Below are 24638 nucleotides of genomic sequence, written 5' to 3'. Positions count from 1 at the left end.
GAAGGATGGAAATCTTGATCAGTTTTTAGACTGAGAAACTGGCTCACCTGGCATAGGCACTTAAGCTTTCAATCCCAAATCTCCACTCACTAATTTAAATTGTAATCTATAGTACAGTTATTTTAGTTAATACTTTTTAATTCTCTGTAATGGACTCACCATACTCTCCGTTTGCAAAATGTAATCCGGGTTCCTCCTTGATAATTTTTCGTCCAACACTGCCATAGGTTAGATCCAAAGCACGATCCCTTGCCATGGAATGGGTTTCAGGACCCTGTACCTTACTTCCCACCACACCATCTTCTTGGATGTTGCAACCTGGAGACTTTGATCTGGTGCTCTCTGCCTGACTGTTGGCTGGAGACAGTGCTGGGAAGGAAGCTGATTCAGAGGCAACAGGACTACGGCTGCCATTTTGATAATCTGGATCACCAGCCACTGAGGAAGAGTCATTCGTCATGCCATCACTTTCTGCAGAACCATTATCACTCGACTTCAGGCTGCTTTGCCGCTGTAATGTCAAAGTTGAATTCACCATTTTCATTTGGTTTTCTAGCACTGAAATACTGGAAAAAACAGAGCTTGAAGGATCAGCTTGAGAACTGCAGGAGGTAAGTGGTTTGGAAGACTGGCTTGGCCCATCCTGAGACTCCAGGTCTTCTTCCACTTCCATACTTTCTGCATTACTTTCTGGACAACATGGATCTCCATTTTTCTCTACTACAGCAACCTCCACATCAGTACTGTCTTGGGTATTTTCTGAGACTGGTGTATTGGGAATTTGTCCTCCCATATGCATACGGATGTGTTGCTGCAAAACCACTGCATTAGTAAACTTCTTCTGGCAAATGGGGCAGGAGTGCTGCATCTTCAGTGGGGTGTTTGCACGGTGTACCCCATAATGTGTCTTAAGATTGCCTTTGGTTGAGAAAGCTCGGCCACAGATCTTGCACTTGAATGGCCTCTCACCTGTATGAGTGCGGTAATGCATTTTCAGGGAACTCTGACAGCTGAGGACTCGGTGGCAGATTAAGCACTCATTGGGATCAGCCGTTGACTTGTCAATGTTTTCCACCAACTGCTGGAGCTTTGTTGTTTCAGAACCTTGCTCACCAGCTCTACTTCCTTGGAAAACACTCACACTGCAGCTGGCTTGTGGGGAATCCCTGTTCTGCTCAATCCCTGATTCATGACCTTCACATTCCAGAGAAGATCTAGTCTGAATATCACTTAGAGGTGCACCAGTGAAAGCACCCCTGCCACCTGCTAAGTTAGAAGTGTTTTGAGGTAAGCCTAAAGAGGTAGGCAGTGCAGTAATGATAGGTTTGGCATCCACAATAAGGTTTGCTTCATCCAGTGGAACAGACATCCCATGGGGTATACCACTACTCGTGGGTATGTTGTCTAATTCTTCAGCTACAGGATGAGGATTCATTTTGATGTCAGGAAATTTCTCTTTATGTCTCTGGAAGTGCACTTTAAGATTCCCTTTGGTTGTAAAGCGATTGCCACAAATGTTGCATTTGTAGGGCCTTTCACCAGTATGGGAACGGAGATGGATTTGCAGAGCACTGTCATTGCCAAAAACTTTGCCACAGAACTTGCACTTATGTTTAAAGAATGATTCCTCCATGGCTGGTTTGGTTTCAGACACATTAACATTTGGCACTTTCCCTTTTGCCTTCTTTGAGGGATCAGCCACTGAAGAGATGGCAGAAAGAGGGTTTTGGAAAATGACCGAACTGGATGAATGAGGTAGCAAAGGGCTTGGGAAGCGGGACATGGAATTTGGCAGGCCTCTGCCTGCTTCGGGCTTCAAGGAGATACTGGGTGATCCCATCAATCCACTGGCCATGGAGACAGCAGCTGGAACACCAACATTTGAATGAGGTAGTTTGCCTTGCTTCAAGGATTCCAGGGATAGGCTTTGGTTCCCAGCTTTCTGTCCAATTAAAGCTACAGCAGCTGACAGTTGTTGGGACATGTGAGCACCCAAAGCTTTGAGGGGATCTGTAGCAGCAGCAGCTAGTGAAGGATGTAGGACATGGGGAGCCATCATGGCAATCTGGATGCGGATTTGCTCTGTAAGCTGGAGTTGCTGGAGCTGCTGCTGCTGCAGGCACACAAGCTGCTCAAGGATCATTGGAATAGCATTAAAGCCAGCTGTCAGTGGAGGGACTGTCTCTGAGGTACACTGGTTGACTGCCACTTTAGTCCCATGAATAGTCTGCAAAGTCACATTAGTGTTTGGTACTTTGGATTTGGGTAGATAGCTCAGCCCATGGGCTGCTGGAGCAGCTGGTGACTCTGTTTTTAGATACATCCCTCCCACTGGTTCACTTCCAACCTTGTCTTCTCTCTTTTCCACAGAAGCAGAGCAAGTCTTTGCTTGATTCTCCTTGGTCGCCCCACTGTCTATCTGATTGCCTGGGAAGGTTCCTGAGGAGCTTTCAGGGAGGCCTTCCAAGGACATTGTTCCCTCACCATCGTTCATGATTAGGACAGGTGGCATTTTAGTGCAATTCTTCTTATGTTCTAGAAACTCTGAGAGATCAAAGAACTCTGCACAGCACTTCTCACAAATATTGGTTTCCTCTGTCCGGCACCTTTTGGAACTCATTTCATCAGCCCTGTCACCTGGGATGTCTTGTAGATTTCCTAGAAAGGCATTGGAAAGAGAAAGATGAAATCTTAGAACTGTGTTATGACACTAACATGAGGCTGGTAGAACAAGATCTCTGCAGAAAGAAATGGATCCATTTTCCAGATCCAGGTTCGATTTCTACAAGAAATGAGACAATTTGGATAGTAATTACTCTCAATAGCTATGCCTACAGGAGCATTATATCACAGCATATTATTTGTATGACCTGCTTTCTAGTGCCCAGTTCAAAGATAAGCAGAACTGGGAGGTCAAACTAATTTAGGCCGGTAACACAAAACTAGTCCAAAATATCAAAGGGCTCCTGGGAAAGTGACCTCCTCCCCTATGCTCCCTTGACACAAGCCTTCCACCCACCGAAGACGTTCACCAGTGGCAATGCCACAGCAAATAGCACCCAGTAGTGTGATCTATGGTGACACCTACACACCGTTATGATGTCCCCACAATGGAGCAGCACTTATGAACCTTTCATGTAGCATTGCTTATGAAGCAGATGATCACCCAAGAGACAGCAAGGTAGAGGTATGGGCCACTTGTGGCCTTCTGAATTGGCTGCTGCAGCATTCTGAATATTGTGGGCTGATATGGCTCCTAGCAATACTCATCACTTGCTATGCTGCTAGAGCTGTTGTGGGTTGCAGTCCAACAACATGTTTGTTTGTTTTATATGCCACTATTCTCTCATTGTGGGATTCAAGGCAGTTTACAAAAAGCTAAAAGAAGACAACTTACAAAGGGCTAAAATCTTGATAATAAAAAAGGTTAAAGCACATTTAAACAAATAATTACAATTACATTTTTAAAAACTAAAAAATCATTTAAAAACACAAGAATAAAAGTAAAAATAATCAGCCCCACCATGCCTTAAAAGGGCTCTTTGTAATGAATTAATCATTGAATACTGGCAAAAGGGAGAACAAAATGTTGGACAGCCAAACAGCCCATAGATGGGAATTCCACAGGCAGGGAGTGGCCACTGAGAAGGCTCTGTCCTGTGTCCTCACTAGATATATCTGTGGTGGAGCTGGGACTGAAAGCTTGCCCCTGAGAATCTTAAGACTCTAGTAAGGGCATATAGGGAGACAGAATCTTTCAAATTTGAGTTGTATAGGCTTAGATTGAAACCAATGAGAAATCAGGAGCTATTTACTAACAAAGGCCTGCCCATGTTTGGAGCTCCTTGGCAGAGGGTCTTTTCTCTGTCCCACAGAGTACATTTGGTGGGAACATAGGAAAAGGCCTCCATGATGGCTGTTCCCAAGCTTTGGAACTCACTCCAAGGAAAGTTGGACAGACATTCTCCTTGTTATCATCTGCAGGCAGGTTAAGAACTTTTCAAAAAAAAATATTCAGCAGGCCTTTGAAGACTGATTGCTCAAGGACACTGGGCCAAGTAGAATTGTACCGTACTTTCTATCCATCTTTTATTTGTTCTTTATAATAGTTACTATTTTAATTTTATGGACAGTTTAATGATATTTTTAACTTTTGTATTTGGTGTATTTTTAAACTATGGGGCAAAACAGACTGGCAATAAGAGCCGGCTTGGGGACATGGCAACTGCACATCACATGTCCTGACTCTGCCCCCAAGCTGGCCTCATGCCACCCGCCCACTTAGATGGCGGGCAGCATGGGAACGCTCCTGCGGCACAGCGACCAGACACCTCACACTGCAGGAGCAGGGAAGAGCTGTGGCAGCACTGAAAAGGGATCCCTTTCCCCAGTGCAAAAAGGAGCAGCTTTCTGCCACTATTTTTTGTGCTGGGGATAGGCCAGGTAAGGGCTGCAGTGTGTGGTTGCTGTGGCCCCAATCTACTGCACAAAGGGGCAGCATGATGGTGCCCATTTAAGGCCAGTTGTTTTCGGCCTATGTCTCTTTTAACTGTTGTAAGCCAGCTAGACTCCTAAACTAGGTAAAAAGCAGGTTGTAAATAAGTAATACAATTTGATTCGTTAATAAGGCCAGTTGGTAGGACATTCCAGAAAGACAAAACAAAGCACTTCTTTGTGTTTGCATAGTTTAGCTTATGGAATTCACTGCCACAACATGCAGTGATGGCCACTAGCCACAGCTAGATCAGAAAAATCCTTTGGAGGACAAGGCTATTAATATCGTTTGTCACAATTGCTACATTGAATCTTCAGGTATCAACAGTTAACAAAAAGAGTTAACTGTTGCTTTAATTTCCTGCTTATGGGCTTCCCAGTCAGCCAGTTGGCCATTGTGAGAAACAGGGTACTGAACTGGATAGACAGGCCTCTTTATGTGGCCACAACTACTTAGAATACAGGTTTTTAAGGAAGTCTGTAGGCATTTGTTTCCCCATATATGTTTTTGATGCTCCCAATTGTTCTCCATATTTTAGAAAATTAATACAAATATTTTTCCATGCCCCCTAGGACTCATAGGAGGCAATTTATAAGGTCTCCCCTGGCTATTTTAAGCCCAGGAGAAGTATTTTTTCAACTAGAAAGTAAACTGTGGGTTCACTTCCAGTCTGGCGAGGCTTCTCCTGGGTTTAAAAGGAGGCTCCAAAGCATAGAGGCAGGAGGATCTTTTTGTGAATTTGTTTTCAACAGAAGTGAACAAAATTCTGGGGGAATGGGGTTGCCCTCTATGGTCCTGTGGGAGGCCAATGAGTTCCCCAAACTCTTAGCGGTTGCCCACTCCTTTTAAGAAAGATCTGCACAGGGACTTCCCAGTTCAAACACTGAGGGTCTACATCAGGAGAATATTTTTTGCTCCACACCTTCAATGAAACTGCTAACTGAACGAAATTCAGATGTGCAGGGGGAAGATGTTAAGTTATTTGTGTTTCCTTACATTATTTCTTTGATACTGCTATACTGATAACTGTAACTGAAATTAGGGGTTTGTATGAAAATAGAGAGCTATGATGGATATATTTCCTTTAGTAATTATTGTATATACTCAACTATAAGTCAAGAAATTCATGCCCCAAAATTGACCCTAAAATTTTCGGTAGGCTTATATAAGGGTCAGTACATTAGTAGTGCCTAGAAAGGTCCTAAAGCAAGCAAGCCTGATGCCCCAATCTCCCTTGAACCCCAGTTCCTTACCCCTCCAGTCTGTTTTGCAAGCATTTGCTTCCTGTCGGAAAAACTCCCCATTAAAATCCACTTGCTTCTCTCTCTGGTCCATTTTACAAGCCCTGGCTTCCTATCGCAAAACCTCTCCATTTAAATCTACTTGCTCCATTTTGCAAGCCTTTGCTTCCTATCAGAAAAACTCCCCATTTTGCATGTACCGAAGGTGGAGCTTTGTCAGTTATAACAGTAATGACACTTGGAAATTTAAATATCAGGAACAAAAGACATAATGAAAATGCTGGCATCTATATAAATCTTGGGAATTTCACAAAAGAAAGTGGAAATGCTTGACAGGTATCATTGAGAATAAAGATGGAATTTTTCATAAAATGAATGAAAAGTTCCAGTGCACATAAACTGGGTGAAGCAGGTGAAGACATTGTCCCACCAACAAGCATGTAATGTCTTTATTTAGTGTCTTTTTGTTTCCAAAATTCCAGTTGTTCTGTTAATTCTTACGAATTAGCTGTGTGTACTATTGGTACCTCAGCTCTTCAGTGTGGTAAAGCCACTGCAAGAATCTTATCTAGGTGTTCTTTTTATCAATTGAATGCACACGGGACAGAGGGGATGTGTTATTGCAGCCACAAGCTCTACTCTTTATTATGTATATGTATGGTAAGAGCTGAAAAAAAGACTGCATGTGCAATGATACAGAGAATGCCCAAAGATGGTTTTAAGATACCTCTATTAGGGGAATGTACATCTATTTTCTGGAGCTGAGAGAATGTGACTCACTTAAAGTCATGCAGTGGTTTCCATGGCTGAGGAGAGAATCAAACCCCAATCCCCAGAGTCCTAGTCCTACACTCAAATCGCTACACCACATTGGCTCTAGTTGGTGCTTAACAAATAATGCTTAATGACATCACCAGCAGCCATCTCCAGGTGTCAGGTTTGGGCCTAGAAACCTGGGATCATCCTGAACTGGCAACCCTAAAGAAGCTGCAGCATAATCTCATGTTGATTGCTGGGCATCAAACATTTTAATGTCCTCTTTCTGTGCATCTCTCTCTATGCATGCAATAGTGAGGTTTGTGGTTTCATGATCTTTACACTTACTAAGATGTAGTAAATGTATGACAATACCAACCTTGCTTCTGCTGATGAAGGTCTAACATACATTTACCTCCCTACCTCTATAATGTATACACGAGTCACATTCAGCAACATTTTTTCCATATGTGTACCGTATATACTCATGTACAAGTTGACCTCATGTATAAGTCGATGGAAGGTTTCAGGGTCAAAATCCTGGATTTTGATATGACCCATGGATAAGTCGAGGGTAAAATTTAGGGAGCTATAACAAAGTATATACCACTTCTTTCCCTCTTTCTCCTTCTCTGGACCTCTCCCAACCGATTCCCAGATGCTGGAGAGGTTTTAACACCCGATTGAGAAATGAAGCAAGTGGATTTAAATGGTGAGGTTTTTCCATAGAAAGCCAGGGCTTGCAAAACAGACCAGAGAGAGAAGCAAGTGGATTTAAATGGAAAGGTTTTTCCATAGGAGGCCAGAGCTTGCAAAACAGAACAGAGAAAGAAGCAAGTGGATTTAAATGGAGAGGTTTTCCAATAGGAAGCCAGGGCTTGCAAAAGCAACCAGAGAGAGAAGCAACTGGATTTAAATGGAGGTATCTACAGACTTGGAGGAGAATGTGTGGGAGGACTGAGGTCTGCAAGAGGAACCCTACTCCTCGGTGTTACACCAGTGCGGGCAATGCAGCATGGGAGAGGGACTTCTCAACTTTTGTATCCCAGTTGTGTCCTCTATCTGCTTGAATATTTGATTGGTTCCTATATTGGTTTCTTTTAGGTGCTAAGACATAGCTTTGTTATTAAAGCCCTTGGAGCTTAATTTAATTGTACATGTGCATGATCTTCAAACAGTTTAGACTTTTAAGCTGTTTCAAGTTGTTGTATTTAATATGTGATAATATTATCCCAATATATCAAACGCAACAACTATGTATTAATATAACCTCCCTCCTCCTGAGAGACAGTGTGGTGTACAGTTGTCCCTCCATATTCGCTAGGGTTAGGGGAACAAGACCCCTGTGGATATGGGAAAACCGCAAATAACAAAAACACTGTTTTTACCTGAAAGGACACCTCTCTAGGAATCTCTAGGTCCTCCAGTGCAACTCTGTGGTCAATGTCCAACATACACTGACCATAGAATGGCACTGGAGTAGCCACAAATGGTCTTTCAGTGCAACTTTTAGTTAAAGTTGACCACAGAGTTGCACTGGAGGACCTAGACAGTCCTAGAGAGAACACATTAATGAAATCCATGAATAATCAAATCCGCAAATATCAAATCCGCAAATATTAGGGATGACTGTAGTTGTTTGAGCATTGGACTACAGCTCTGGAGGGTTTGAATCCATACTCGGCCATGGAAACTCACTGGGCAAATAACACTCTTTCAGCCTCAGAAGAAGGCACAGGCAACCTCCTCACTGAAGAAACTAGCCAAGAAAACATGGTAGGTTTGCCTTAGGGTCACCATAATACAGAAGCGACTGAAACGTACACAACAACAGCAGTAACAACAAATGCAACTCTCACTCTCATATTTTGAGGCATCTAGCACAATGTCTTGATGAGTGAGGGCTGCCACAGATATGCAGATGTTCTCTTATTATTACAAACACTATCTTTGTCCTGCTCTTTCTCAAAGTTACGGAGGCAATATATAGAGTTCTTGCTTCTCTATCCCATAGTATACTCACAATAACTTTTTGAGGTGTTAATTTGCAACTAGCCTAAGATCACACAATAAGCAAAGTAGGAATCTGGATTTTCTGTGCCAAAGTCCAGTGCTCTAACCACTACACCACAATGCATCTCAGTATCCCTAGATTCCCACTCATTTCCGCAGTATATCAAACACACCCTTTTCAGCAAATTCTGCTGGGGAAAAATCCTCTTGCCCCTGTCCCTCGCCCAAGTTTTACCCTCTTCCTCAGATACAGTAGCTTCAGCTTCGGCAGTTGTTGTGGTTCCAATGAAACATCTAGATGTTACACAAAACAGCACCTTGAAGTATGTTGGAGCCAAAAATCCACCTGCCTTTCAGTCCAAATAAGATTACTTTGCAGATAATTGATTATGTTTTAAATACAAATCAACAACATATTTATAAAGATAAGCAAGCAAAGGCCAATTAAAAATAATACACTATTATAAAGCTAAAAGGGGAAACATCATTGTTAACCATCATGAACATATTGTACAGGTACACGCAGCATTTCTACACCCACGATTATTTAAAATGCAAGCACACTGTATCATTTATACCAATAAACTGTTTATGGGAAGATGAAATGGAAAATGTCTTGCTCCACTGGAACAAGAGATTAATGTTTTTCTCCATCAAACAAAGGAACTGTGAGCATGTTTTAATGCCAAACACAAAAATTGTTTCCCACTCAAGGATGGAAAATGTGGTTTTGAAGCCTTTCTTTGAACCAGAGCAACTAAAACCTCCACAGGAATACAACCTAGGGTCTTGGCCTGGTTTGCAAAGTAACTTGCAAAGTCACTAGTAATTTTCTTTACTAGAATACTAACAACCAACAAGACTGCAATGGGGGAAGACTGGCAGTAGTATTAGTTCAGGCCTTACAGCCTTTATTGTCTTTTCAAACTCTTTCACCAGCAGCAAGCCAAATAGAGCCATCCTATAGTTCTGGACATTGACTGAAAATATCTGTGGGAAGGAGGAGGGAGAGGATGAAGGGAAAGGAACCTAGGACCATCTCAAATCATTTTGCTGCCTGAGATGGGTGCGATGGCACGCCTCTCCATTCTGCATAGCAAAATTAGCTGCTTCATGTTGTTTGTTGTTTTATGCCTTCAAGTCATTTCTGACTTAATGCAACTCTAAGGTGAACCTATCACAAAGTTTTCTTGGCAAGTTTCTTCAGAAGGGGTTTGCTATTGCCATCTTCTGAGGCTGAGAGTGTGTGGGTTTCCATGGCTGAGCCAAGATTCAAACCCTGATTTCTACAGTCATAGTCCACCTAGGAGGCCCAATAATAGCTGGAACAGATGGGAACAGCTGAGAGGGAGTTGGCTCACTCTGCCCTACAGAAGAACTAGCCGTGTAGATGTCTGAGGAAAGTTAAGTAGAGGAAAGTTAAGTATAGCAAACAAATACACCAACAAACAAACAAACAAACAAAAGACCCCAATTACAACTTTCAACAAAGTAACCCCAAATCAACAGGTGCTCATGGCACCAGGATCTTTACTGCTGCATGGCTAGGCAAGTTAGTCCATTGAAAGTCTTTGGTACCTGCTGGTTCTCTGTTGGATCATCACAGCCAGGCAAAAATAGCTCTGCTTCTGCACTTTCCCTGAGGTTGCATGACTACAATCCCTAGCACACACAGAAACCACTTTCTCACCTTTGACTCAGGGGAGCTAATTGACTGTTATGCAATGGATAACCTTAAGACCGTGACACACTTTGTACAATCTCACTAAAAAGAAGAGTTTTGCTACACTGTCTAACTGTGAGATCCAGCATAAATGTGTTGTGCTGGCTATTTGCCGTAAGAAAAAAATTGAATTGAAATGTGTTGCTGTATATTGATGCTATGTTAAAAGTGAATAGGATCTTCACCATCCACATTACTGCACTATACTCTTATACTGCAGCTATTCCACCTTTACTGCTCTGACCGCCTCTTGTTGTATTCTGAGGTTTGTAGTTCAGTGATGCCTTAGAACTTTCATGCTGAGAATTCTAAATAACCTTCCTTAAACTGCAAATCTCAGAACGCAAAGGAAGGCAGTCAGAGCAGTTAAAGTGGAATAGCAGCACTATAAGAGTGTAGTGCAGTATTCTAGCACAAAGTTTCCATCATCTAAGATGTTATCAATATTATAGATCCAGGTTTAGAAAATCATTTAAACACAATAAAAGATCAAAGACAAACATATTTTTGTACTTAATTCGTGGACAACTTGAACCCATTTCTAGGGCCCCATGGACCACCTGCCCTATTTGGATAAATCCAAAAATATTTAGGATATTTATGAGCCAAAACTAAATATATTTATCCAAAAATATGGGCATTGACTTCCTTGCTCTCATTTCCAAATTTGTATGCTTGGGACTTCAGTCTAGTCTCCTCACTGATAACAGCCAAATGACAGCAGTAAATGTACTCTGGGCAACGTAATTAAGTAACAAAGTGATTCACTCTCCTTCCCTCAAAGGGATCCTCAGGTTTAGGCTCCACCATGCATGTCTCTTTCTGTTTAAAATTTAACACCTGATGAGGAAAGCAAGTTTCTACTGAATTTTCATTTCAACATATAGGATATTTCTCCAGCAATCAAAAATGTTTCTTGTTCAAGAACAGTATACACGGTGGCACCTCAACTAATATATTCTTCTGAATGGCTAATCTTAAGGCACCATAAAATGTGAATGGCCAGTGAAGTAGCAGTGCCCCATGTTTATTTTATTTTATATAACATAAAACTAAATCCTATTTTACTTTAAAGAATTACAGAATTCAAAGAGATCTTGATCAAGGGTGGCTGGCTTAAACTACTGACTTCAAAAAACCAAACACAACAACCCCCCCCCCCAACACAAACTCCTGTTTTTTAAAACTGGTTATTCATATCTGTTTTTAAGGCTGTCTATTATTATTATTTTCCAACTCATTTACTGGAATTACAATGACTATTTGAATTTAAACATTTTAACATTAACAGTTAATTGGCACTTGTTAATTGTTAGACTAGTATCCAGTGTCAGTTACTTTTTAATCACTTTATTTTATAGTTCAAAAATGCCATTCAGAAACAAATCCTTCAATTAAGTTCAACCAAAACATCTTGCTTTAAAAGAACATTTTTAAAGAACAATTATTATTTAAGATAGTGGTCCTAACATCTGAACTGCATTTTGCTAACTAAATTTCTGATTTCGTCCTACATTGGTGTTACCCTATACTCCTATAAAATTATAAGTAGAACTGATGCTTAACATTAACTTATTCTTATTTCAATCTCTCTCTCAGAGTACTTTGTAAATTTTATTATGTAAAGTCTTTACATAATAGGAATAATAACCAGTAAAACTGGTGTTTTATTGAAAGATGTAGATCACATGAAAACCTAATAACTTTGAATTATTAATGTTGTGTATGTGCGTCTTCATGTTATTTTTGATTTACAGCAACCTTCATGGGGTTTTCTTGGCAAACTTCTTCAGAGAGGGTTTGCCATTGCCATCTTCTTGCGGCAGAGAGATTGCGACTTGTCCAAGGTCACCCAGTGGGTTTCCATGGCCAAGCAGGGATTCAAATCCTGGTCTTCAGAGTCATAGTCCAGCTCTCAAGCAATGATTGAAAGCATCAAAACATAGCTGACCGAGTTTTTTTAATACAGAAAATAATGTTTCATATTATTACTATACTAAGCAGGATTCAATATTTTTAATTAAAACATTAATGCAACAAATCAATAGTTTAAAAAAACTAAACAGTGTTTTTTGCTTATCTATAAAACAAAACAAAACACCACCTGTTCCCCCCCCCCCCCCAACTTTCTCTTGATATAATGTGATGAAGTGCAACCATATATCCACCTGATTCTCACATGTCAGGCCAGGTCAGTGTTAACAAGTTGATGTTAATTATGATTTGGGGTGTTTGGGGCTGCATTCAAATATCCCTAAGTGGCATTATTTTATGTCATTAAGTGCTTTAATGAGAAAATGCAATTGTCATCAGCAAACATAGAAGTTGGAATCAGCACATCATCAGCCACCATGAGCAGTGTTAGTGCATGACCACGTGCAACAGGAATATTACAAAACTCAGAAGTGTAGTATTAGCCTACCTGTTCATTCAGCCTTGTATTACTTATTTTAATCAAGAACATCTCCCAGTTAACACACATAAATAAAACTTGCCTATCTGGTTAGAATGAAGCAATGTTTTCCAAACACCCCTGAATATGTATCTGTATTTTACTTTCATGTACAATTTAAATAAAATATCTAAATTAATTGAGAAAAGGGCATTTTGCATAAGTGTGAAATGCTGGTAAGATAGTAAAATGTAGGGATGAGACAGCAAACCTACATGTTTGGTACCTAAAGTGCCAGAAGCTTCAGTCAGCATGGTCGTTGGTAAGGGATTATAATAGCTGTAATAGATCTTGAGAGCCAACATCTCCCCATCTTCATGCAGATGTTCAGAAAACCTAATGTAGGCTATAGTACTGAGGAACAAGAATCTAGGCATGATTTACCACATGGTAGAAAAAAGCCAAACACAATGAAAGAGCTGCTATCAATCAATCCATAATGTCAGATTATGAATAGGTCAGATCTAGACAGATGGTGCAGAATGTTAGGTGTCAAGAAGGTAATGCTGTAAAAGAACCTATCTGATTAGCCAGTGACACTAGGAACCAGAGCTCAGAAAAGTTACTTTTTTGAACTATAGCTCCCTAAACTGTCAGCTAGCAATGGTCAGTGACCATGCTAGCTGAAGGATTCTGGGGCCATCATCCAAAAAGTAAAACCACCTTTCAATTTTACATAGCCCAAGAACAGAAATGTGTCTCATGGTTCCTATTGCTTACAAAGCAGCATGAAAGTCACTGAGTGCAGGGAGGAAAAAGGCTTCATAACAGAAGAGGAGGCGAACAAAGAATCTTGGGCAGAATAGCACCATCAGGATGTGGTGGTGGTGGAAATGGTATGTACAGAATGAAAATAACCTTACGGCAAGGCCAGTATCTAGAATGGCTGCCTCAATATGGTGTTATTGGAAACCACAAGGGACTGAGAATGATCCAATAGATCTTGAGGAAGACAGGAGAGAGAAGTAGAAGGGTGGAGTTAGATTCATCAATCACCATTTTGTGCTGACAGCTTCATTTTGTAGATTAGGCTTGTCTAGTGCGAATCCTATCATCCCCAGTCAGTGGAGAGCAGCAGATTGGGGAAGGCTGGATTAAAGAAAGCCCCATACAATAAGTGTCAGGGTGTGTCTGTCTGTTTGAAAAACATACAATTTGAAACAAATCAGGCTTGCACACCTTTGGTGCACCAAGTCAATGGCACCCACTCTCATATTTTGTGGCCTGCCAAGATTTCAAGAAAACAATTTTTGGCTCTTTTTCCAGGAATGTATCAGCAATAACCAGGTTACAACAAATGCAAGGTAGGCTTGGTGGTTCATGGAGGCTTGATTGTAAACACATTTTGAGAGCAGCAAATTTAAATCTAGCCTTCACTCTAAGACAAAAGTTCAGTTTCTCTTCTACTACTACTCCCCTCCCCCTCAGGTCACTGGAATTTTCTCTCTGTGTATTGTAAATGTACTAAACAAATAGAATTCTGTAAACTTAGTGGAGAGATTTTGATTCAGTCATAGCACAATGAATGGAAAGAAACTTCTGATGTGTGACGTGTAAATGTAATTGTGGCATAATGAATATTTAGCCCACTGAGTATGATGCTCTTCCTAGTGGCTCTTCTGACTTAGGTTACCTGAGTAAAGTGCCTACAAGTGCCAGAGGATCCAATTTGCTCCAAAAGAAGTTTTTGTTCTTCCTAACTTAAATAAATAGTGCAAACATAGATACACTACATTAAAAGGACTAGAGTTTAACACTCCCTTTTAAAAGTTGTCTACTACACTACAGATAGGGATTCCAAAAGAGGATGTGTTCTAGACAAGATTAAGTACCATTAGGTTTTTCAGATGAAGTTATCCAGTAGCCTGAGTGAAATAGTCTCTTCAAATGATTAATCTGTCCTAGCTGAGTGCCTATTGTCTTTTCTGTATCAGCAATATATTGCTGGCTGCCTATTGTCTTTTCTAAATAGGAATCTGAAATATGCACATACACTTCTCCTTTTCTTCCATCCTCTGATTCATAATCAAACAAAATTTGTTAAGATCAGGGTTGGGGAAAAAAGTTTTTTAAAAAATCCAAAACATGTTTTTGTTTGTTTGTTGTTGTTGTGTACTTTCACTTGTTTCCAATTTACGGTGACTCTTAGACAAACCTATTACAGGGTTTTCTGGGGCTGAGAGATTGTAACTTACACAAGGTTACTCAACAAGTCTCCATTGCTGAGTTTGGATTTGATTTCTGATCTCTGGAGTCCTAATCCTACGCTTAAACCACTATACTGCACTGGTGTAGGGTTTTTTTGCATTAATGTTTTAATGGAAAAAAATGAATCCTGCTTATTATATTGATACCGTGAAAGATTATTCTATTATTAGAAGCATGAGCAGTCACACTGTAATGCTTTCTAACATTAACAATCCAAAATTAATAGATTTACATCATTTATATCATTCAATAAATTTCCAATTTTTACTCATTATTTTTATAAAATCTAAATATATGTAGATTATACATAATAATAAATACAAACTACTCTCAGAGTTGTTTTGGTTGAACTTCTGTTAATTGAAGGATTTGTTTCTAAATGGAATTTCTGTAAAAATAAATTGATTAAAAAGCAGCAACTGACACTGGATTCTGGTCTAACAATGAAGAACTGCCAGTAAACTGTTACAGTTTAAAAGTTTAAATTCAAACAGTATTTGTTATTCCAATAAGAGGGTTGGAAAATAGTAATAACAGAAAGAGCAGTTTTGTTTTGTGTGTGGGAGATACTCCGAGTATGCACAAGTTTCAATTTTAAACTTACTACAAGAATAAAAATTGGATTTTTCTTCTGACACTAAACTCATTTACTTACTTATTGAGAGCCAGTGTGGTGTGTTTGAACATTGGGCTATGCCTCTGGAAAGAGAATCTGAATCCCCACTTGGCCACAGAATTTCACTGGGTGACCTTTAAACAAGTCATACTCTCTCAGCCACAAAGGATGGCAATGGCAAACCCCCTCTGAAGAAATTTGCCAAGATAACCCTATGACAGGTTCACCTTAGAGTCTCCTTAAGTCAGAAACAACTTGAAGGCAGACAACAACAAAGCACCATCCCACAGTTTAAAAGAATAACAAACAAAAGGACTCCATGCCTTCTGATCTTGGAAGCTAAACATTATCAGGGCTGGTTAGGGCTTGGATGGGAGAATGTTGGTTGTACCTTCTAGTCATTCAAACTACTACCCCATGATCTTGATTACCCAAGAAAATCCTATAAAATCCATGGGATTGTCATAAATCAACATGTAACCTGAAAGCACATATGTATTTCAAAGTCAACTTATCATTTTAAAAGAAAAGTAATGCCCCCCCCCCCCCCCCCGTGCTATGTTTTATAAAGAAGAAAGGAAGAATGCTGTGGGTAAGCAGCATCAGTCCTGAAGCACCAATTATGGTTATGCTCTCCTAGGCCCTGAGTATGGACCCATTTGCCATTGTGCCCTCCTGCCCCATTTCCTATTGCTTTCTGGGAGGTTATGGAGTGGAAGGCTATAAACTGTGATCCCTAGTTGCACCACTGCCTTGCAATCATGCCAAGCTGGTCTCAAGCATGTCCCTCCCAACAGGGGCGAAACAAAAAACAAACAAAAACGTTCAGACAGCCCACAAAAAACTCCAGATCAACATCTTGCCAAGATCACTGATGGCTGTTTTGTATCATTCCTTTAAGTGAGATATTTTACTTCATATCCCATTAACAAGATAGGGCTTTGGTCCCTCACTCCTGGCTCTATATTCTAACCATGACTAGAGATAATACTGATAGATATTCTCACAGTTAATTCGATACCAATTAGATACACATGTGGGTCAGTGAGAACTTTTGTGTTCAACTTTAATTTGAAAAAAAAAGTATTAAAATGCACGAGGCTTTTCCTTTTGCTTTCAGCAGTTAGTTAAAATACTAATCAAGCTGTCACTGTAGTTTGGGAGTATCACACCACATGCCAAGCAGATAACAAAAACCATCCTGTATTTTAAAGATTTTGCACTCTATTAGAGCAAATGCAAAATAACAACTTGGTGCAGTTATGCAGTGCCAGTCTAAGAAAGCTTACTTATATCTAAGAACTGCAGCATTCAGCCAATATTTACCCTTATCCTTTAGATAAATAGCCCATGTTAACCATTTAAAAATAATTTAAAATAATTTCAGAAAGGCTTTTCAAATGTCAGGATCTTGAATGTACACAAACTTCTTTAAAAAGTCAACTCCTTAGTTATCCATTGAGGTTTAAAATCAAAACCCTAAGTGAACATTTGCTTGAGTGGTATTAAGATCAAACTAAAAAAGAGAGCGAGAGAGAAAGACCAAAGAGAAGAAGGAACTTATGACAGCAAAGAATGTGATTTCTGCAAAACAAGATTAGGTTTGTTGGATCCAACTAAATAAATCTACATACTTTCATTATCAGACTGGGCTGCCTTTTGTTTTTAAAGAAACCGAGATAAAACAAAAATGATGGCATTTCAATAAAACAGTCACAACTGATGTGTTATCTATGCACAAGCTAGTCATTGCTTTTCTCATCCCAGTATTATTGACCAATACTGCATTCTTGCCAGAAGCATTGATTAAACAGCCCTACATATGTCCATGCAAAATACAGCAGGATCAGTACTGAAGGTCTTAACTGGTGATATAAATCAGATACAAATTTAACACTTAAAAGTTAGAAATAAATAGTTAGTTATTACCCTGCTACCAAACATGCACAAATAATGAAGAGGTGAAGACTATGCAGTGTTATAGCTCTCACCTTGAAAGAGAGAAGGATGAAAATGAGGTGGGGAGAGGGGCTCCTTGCTTCTACCTTATCCAAGGACCACTTCTTTTTCTGCTCTCCGCTGTTCTACCAGCGAGCACCCTCGACTATAAACAAGACAGCACCAGACCACACTTAACACTACTACAGTGTTTAAGACCAAGCTAAACAGTAGAAAGCCCCGCTGCCAAGGTCAATTGCATGAGAGTCCTAATTGTAAGCTTGACATCAACTTACCACCCACAGCAGGCAGGAGGAGGCAAAGGTTAGAGCATCAGCTCTGTCAAAAACGTCAGAAGCTGCTGGGTTTTGCAGAAAAGGCCCAATCACTACAACCAATATAGTGTTTCACTTGCATTTAAAAAAAGGGGGTGGGAGTAGGTTGGCAGGAAAGAACAAAAAACCATCCTGCATACTACTCCACCCTAACAACCACTCTGCAGTCTTATTCCTAGTCAGACAATCTCTGATTACTGCACCACAAAAATAGGAGGGTGCTTGCGGTTGGAGTTTTCACAAATATGTACTCAATAAGCTGAATGTATCTTTGGAAAATAAGCTAAGATGTTTTTTGGAAAATAATCTAAGACATTCTCATGAACACTAAAACGATTACCAAAATTTTAAAATAGCTCTTTTAATCAGAAGAGATTTGTTTTGCATAATCTTTTCCATTTCTCAGATATATATATATATATATATATATATATATTAAATATATCTGTGTTATGGTTATTTAATGTGAGTTCATCTTAAGGAATAAGGGATGGCCACTCCACATAGTAGTGAGAGACAATTTCTTTTTTAAAAATTCCAAATAGGAATAGCTGTGGAGCTGTAGAAATGCAATTAAGTTCTACACTGCATTTTAGGGATTTTAGGGAGGGGTTGCCTTAATGGCTGTTATCAAATACAATCAGCAATTAGATCCTCTGGGCAGGGGGAAATGCTAATTTTCAATATGCAATTGTTCTTCTCAAGTGACCCACCTGATATTTTTTGACCTGTTAATTGACCACTGGGGTTAGCAGCAGACACTTTCGCAACAAAACACAGTGATACTGCATTTCAAATTTTTGTCCTGCAAATTTTTACATTCCCTGAAGCTAAAAGATAAAGTGTTTGGCTTAAGTATGCCTCCTTGCTATACAGATGCAACTACTCCCCAGTAAAGCTTCTGGGAATTTTCTAATTAAATTCTCCCAACTTTGAAAGTGGATAATGTGTCTGCATCATACCTAAGCTTCTTACCATGTTTTCAGTGCTGGAGTCCTTTACAAATTATTTAGGGGAAGAATTTTGAGACTCACCCTATGTTATCATCATCCAACAGGAATTTGTTACCATTTGTTGACTTCCAGATCACTTTACTTCTAACCTATATTGTCAAAAGAAACTAACGGGGATGTACATATATGTTATTAAACTTATTATTTCATACTTTGCAAATGTCCCACCTAACATCTTCTAGTGTTAAGAACTAGAGCATGTTCAATTTGGATCTGCACGATGTGCAGATCCAAATCCACACTTTCCTGTGGACCTCACTGGGTGGTCTTGGGGAAGTCACATGCATCCTTTTCAACCTCACAGAGTTGTTGAGGGAGACACACAAAGTCTACCAGTGAAAGAAACAGTCTAAACAATTTCTGCTTCTTTAAGAGCAGGTTTTGTCAGGGGGTTAAGGAAAATTCTTTCCTCCAACAATAAACTGTGCAATCTTTAAAATATCACTAGACTCTTGTGCCCTAAAGGCACTGGATCCCATTTGATTTTGGAAGCTAAGCAGTCAGTTAGTACAGAAGACAACCAATTAATACCAGCTGCTTATATTTCAGGAAGGAACTGGCAAAACCACCTCTGAGTATTCCTTGCCTGAGAAAACCCTATGAAATTCATGGGGTCATCATATGTTTGAGGACCAACTTGATGACACATACGCACTCACAGACTTTTGGCTGGATTTTGATATACATAACAGACCAATGGTTACTTTTCAGTGATATAAATAATACCTCATATAGGCTATCTTGCCAAATAGTCATCTCACTATCAACATTCCCGTTTTAGGCTCAGAAAAGTCAGATTAGAATCATGGTTAGAGCTAGATTTGATCAAGCTTAGATGGGACTCACTGAAACACAATATGACAAAAATAATTAATATCCCTGTGATCTCAGTATGCATGACAAAGCCAGGATTGAAACCTTTGCGATAGTAGCAACACTGGAGATCACCTAAACCAATCATATGGACAATACAAGAGCTATCAAAAGTTTTTAATAGATCATTTCATTCTGGTGTTAAAGAGCCTCATCATCTGTCTCCTAACATTTTAAGAGGAAGTGCAACAAAGGAAGTAGACTTGAGTCTATGATGCTTTCAACTGAAGGGACAGAGCAAGCTTGTTTTCTGCTGCTTCAGAGACTAGGACCCATGCAATGGATTCAAACTACAAGAAAAGAGGTTCCACCTAAACCTTTGGAAGAACTTGCTAACAATAAGAATGGTTTGACAGTGGAATACAAAGCTTCGGAGAGTGGTGGAATCTCCTTCATTGAGGCTTTTAAAACAGTGGCTGAATGGCCATTTGTTGGGAGAGCTCTGATTGTATATTCCTTCATGGCAGGGGGGTTGGACTGGATGGCGCTTGTGATCTCTTCCAATTCTATGATTCTGTCTTCTTTCACACTGTTAGTCTCAAAGGAGCTACAAGATCCTTTTGCATTCCAAGAGAGGATAGGCTTGCCAAATGCATTTGAGGAAGTAGACTTAAGTCTGCAAAAACTCATGCTGCCAGCTGCTTTCTTTCAGTTAGTCTCAAAGATGCTACAAGATCTCTCTACATATTGAAAGAAAGAAGTTGGCAGTGTGAGCATTCATAGACTTGACTCTGCTTCCTCAGATGCAAATAATAATAATAATAATAATAATAATAATAATAATAATAATAATAATAAATGCATGGCCTAGCTGGCATTCTAATGCTGGTCTCTAGATTATCACACACAACACTCCAAACACAACATCTCCTTGCTTTGATTGTTTCGATTGTCTTGATGGTTTCGACTCTTTTAATGCTATTTTATTAAGGTATTGTTTTGGGAGGGAGGGGACAATGGGTATTTCATAATGTAGGAAGTATTTTATATTGTATTCTATTGCTGTTGTGAGCCACCTCGATTCTGTAGGAGAAGCGGGATAAAAATAAATAAATAAACAGTAATAATTAGAGTCATAATCTAATGCTCAAACCAATACACCATGCTGGCTCTCCAGGAAAAGAAAACATCGTTAAAGAAACCGATGACCATAAGAATTAGATTGCATTTTCTCCGATCGCCGCAGCGCAAGCAGCGTCCTCTAGGTGGCGCGAGAGAGCAACCGAAGTGTCCCACGAGAAAGTTGCCTTCAAACAATTCAGCGCGATTTAAAGAGCTGAGAGATGTTTTTAACTGGATCGATAACGCGGGCAAAGAGGGAATCGGAACACGGGGCTTCTTTTCCCCCTCCCTCCTCTCAACTTGACTGGCCAAAGGCCTCCCAAGCACTGAAACCCGAATCCGATCATGCTGTACCCTCGCACCAAATGTTCCAAAGGTTTTGAGGAGTTCAGTTTGCAACCCAGGTGCCTGCAAGGAGGCGCATCTGAGTCATTTCCCGATTTTCGCAACTCCGCAGGAGATATTAACCCCCCTTTTTTGTTGTTGTTGTTTCAAAGCATCCCCCCCCCGGTGTGTGTGTGTGTGTGTCTCCAGCTGGGGGGGAAAGATTTACATGTGGAGACCTCACCTCCAACGACACCCCCCCCCCCCACCATCCGCACAAAGAAAAAACAGTCATGCATTCATTAAACATGGGATTTACTGCCTTCTGGTCAGCATGCCGTTTTCTTAAACCACCATTAACCCGGACTCCTCAGTCGCCACGTTTGAACTCCAGAGGAGGAGGAGGAGGAGGAGGAAAACAAGAGAGGAAAGCCTTTCCCTCCCTGGTCAAAAAAGCCTCTAGTGGTTCGCAAATGGAATGGCCCCCTCCCCAATATACATAGTTATCAGCCTCTTCCGTCAATAGGCCGCGGATTGGGGGGGCAGGGAGAGATGAGGCTTTGTGCCGGGAATAAATGACTTTACACCTACTTTATTTTTTAATAATAATAATTAATAAGGGAGGGTAAGAATCCACTGGTTGCAGTTGGATGGTTCTTTCCAAAGTTTTCATTCCTTCTGGAGACTGGGGGGGGGGGGGGGGAGGTCTTTAATAGATCTGTGCAAGAGATACATAGGCTGAAGTTAAGCATTATATATGGAGAGTATACACACACACACACGCGCATATATAGAATGCCTTCCTCTCCATACACACACACACACACACACACACACACACATATATCTAATGCCCCACCTCTATATATACACTGTGAGATATATTTGAGATATACAGTATATATTGTGTGTGTGGGGAGAGAGAGAGCGCGCGCTCTTGGATCGGACTGAATTAATATGGGGATATGGATATATATATGTGTGTGTGTGTGTGTGTGTGTATATTCCTCTCCATATATAATGCTTTTCTTTAGCCTATGTATCTCTTGCACAGATTTGTTAGACCTCTCCCCCCCAATCTCCAGAATGAATGAAAACTTTGATATATATATGTGTGTGTGTGTGTGGATATATTTGGGATCTCTGTGTGTGTGTGTGTGTGTGTGTGTGTGTGTACACCATAGAATATATATACACAGTATGTTTGTGTGTGTGTGTGTGTATATTTGGAATATATATACTGTGTGTGGAGAGAGAGAGATGTATTGGATAGGCTGAATTAATATCGAGGGGGGGGATCCCAATCTGGGCTTTTGTTTCCCTTTTCCCAAAGGGAGGCTTCCCTGGCCCTTGCAGAGCTGCAAGCAAATTCAAGATGTTCTGCTCAGTCTCCAGTCAGCAGAAGGGCTCTCGCCCGGCCCAAGCTGCAAGGCTTCGCTTTTAAGCAGCTAACCTTCTCCAGAAGTTAAGTCTCCTTTCTTTAAAAGCCTGAGAGGCTTCCCAGAGCCTCCTCTCCTCTTCGCAGCTAGAAATGGGGAAATCCCCTCAAAAGTGCCCCTTCCAGAGAGTTCCTCAGTGGCCTCCTTTTCAAACCATTACAAACACATTTATTGGGGAGGTAAAAAAAACCCCTCCCAATTCCTCCTTGTCTCGATATCTGAGGGAGGAATGAAGGAATATCAGAGAAGGAGGCGAAGGGGGAAAGAAGACGTTAGCTCTCTTTCGCCCAAAGGAGGCGGCTGTTCTTCTGCTGCCCTCGGCCCCTCCGCTGCCCCAGATTAGCTCACCGGAGTTATTTTAGGAAGTCGGAAATCAAAGATGGCTGGAGGTCAGGCTACAAAAGGTCCAGAGAGATGGCCATCTCTCTCTCTCGCCCTCCATCGCCTCCTGCCCCCCCCCCAGCAAAAAGAGGGCTCCAAGTTTAGGAGATTGGCAAAAAGGGCGAGGAGCTTTCCCTCTCCACACACAGCGATGGGGTGGGACCCGATTGGAGACGTTTTCTTTCCCATGCATTATTTTAAAAGAGGGTTTTCTTTGCAACCCTCCCCTCGCCCCTGCCCCCCTTTCCCTCAGAAATAGCCCCCAAAGCAGTAGGAGGAAGTGGGAGAGAAGAGCGGGAGGAGGCTACTTTGGAACCCCTCCCCTCACAAAATAATAACAAACAATAACAATACATTTTCCCTGAGGGAGGGGGCTCAAAAGTGACCTCTTCATGCTCTTCTCACCCACTAATAATACTAATATTAACAATTGGGAGAGAAGAGCATGAGGAGGAGGTCAGCTTTGAGCCCCCTCCCTCAGGGAAAAGGGTATTATTATTATTATTATTATTATGACTCGCCTCTCCCCAAGGCTCGGGGTGGGGCGCAACATCGATTAACGCCCCCCCCAAAGAAGATTACTGCCTCACAAACCCACACAAAGGAGTATTTTGGGGGGAGTGAGGTGGCAGAAAGATGCTAAAACATCCTGGAACTCAGGAGCAACTTTCCAAGGGGAGAGTTTTCGACGCCGCCTTAGAAGTTTCCGAGTTTTGAGTTTTAAATAGGTCTCTCTCTCGGGAAACATCTTTCCCAGCACCCCCCTCCCCCCCCCCAAATGTGAACACTATGAGAAAATAACTATATTTATTTTAAAAAGGGGGGGATCAGTAAAGAAGAGGGAGTCAAAACCGGTTCAAACAAACACACACAGACAGGGGCCGATCTCCTCCCGCAATAATAATAATAATAATAATAATAATGGGGGGGGGTATTGGAGTTTTAGATGGAGTGGCCTCGAAGCTGGAAGGGCTTTGGATGGGGGGAGGCAAGGAGCCTCCAAACATTAAATCAAAAGAAAGTTAGGAAAAGGCAAGTGCAAAGGCTGCACCCTTTGGCCCATCTTCCTCCTCCTCCTCCTCCTCCTGAGTCCCAGGTGGACCGAAGCGCCCCTTACCATTTGCTCCCTCCGGAGGCGGCTGCTCCTGCTCTGGCTGCTGCTGCTGCTGCTGCTGCTGTTCCTCGGAGTGGAAGTGCTGGGGCTTGGCCTGCTTGCGCCGCGACATGCTGCCCACGCATCGGGAGCCCCGGACTCGCCAATTCTTCTTCTTCTTCTTCCTCCTCCTCTTCTTCACAACAAATTCCTCGAGTTGGGAAAATTACTCCCCGGGATCCGGAATGCGCATGCCCCAGCGATTATGATTATCAATAATGCATTGCGATTTATCATGGGCCCCTGACAGCTGATTGGCTTGAGGCCAAGAGCGGCTGGCCGGTTATTCAAATCAGGGCCCATTGATCCGGCCAAAGAAGGGGATGCCGGGCCTTGTAGTCTCTCGCTCCTTTGCTTTCTCCCCCAGAGTCTGTGTGTTTGTTTTTTCCCACCTGGGGCAAGTCACATCTTCTCAGCCTCAAAAGCAAACCTCCTCGGAAGGGATCTGGGCAAGGAAACCCCTAGGATAAGGTCGCCTTTGAGGGTCGCCATGAGTCGGAAACGACTTAAAAGCACACACCGAGAGAGAGAGAGAGAGAGAGAGAGAGAAGAGGGAAGGGAGGAGGAAAGTGCCCTGAAGCGATCTTTGCAAATAAACAAACAATGGCGGGGTTTT

The 24638-nt window shown here is 41.2% G+C and overlaps 1 protein-coding gene across 1 annotated transcript in view; it reads right to left on the bottom strand.

The window, feature by feature from the left end:
• The window catches only part of SALL4 (spalt like transcription factor 4), a 34183-nt gene extending 10088 nt beyond the window's left edge, over nt 1–24095 (bottom strand). The window contains exons 1-2 of the mRNA XM_089518500.1: nt 23987–24095; nt 160–2658 (exon numbers count right to left, since the gene is read on the bottom strand). Of these exons, the coding sequence (XP_089374626.1) occupies nt 160–2658; nt 23987–24095 (2608 nt within the window). The remainder of the gene's footprint in view (nt 1–159; nt 2659–23986) is intronic.
• Nucleotides 24096–24638: the final 543 nt, after the last annotated feature.

This window comes from Sceloporus occidentalis, unplaced genomic scaffold (assembly GCF_023333645.1).
Source record: "Sceloporus occidentalis isolate IW3139 unplaced genomic scaffold, rSceOcc1.0.p SCAF_3, whole genome shotgun sequence".
Lineage (NCBI taxonomy): Eukaryota > Metazoa > Chordata > Lepidosauria > Squamata > Phrynosomatidae > Sceloporus > Sceloporus occidentalis.
Note: the sequence above shows the minus strand (reverse complement) of the source record. Positions and strands in the feature narration are given on the sequence as shown.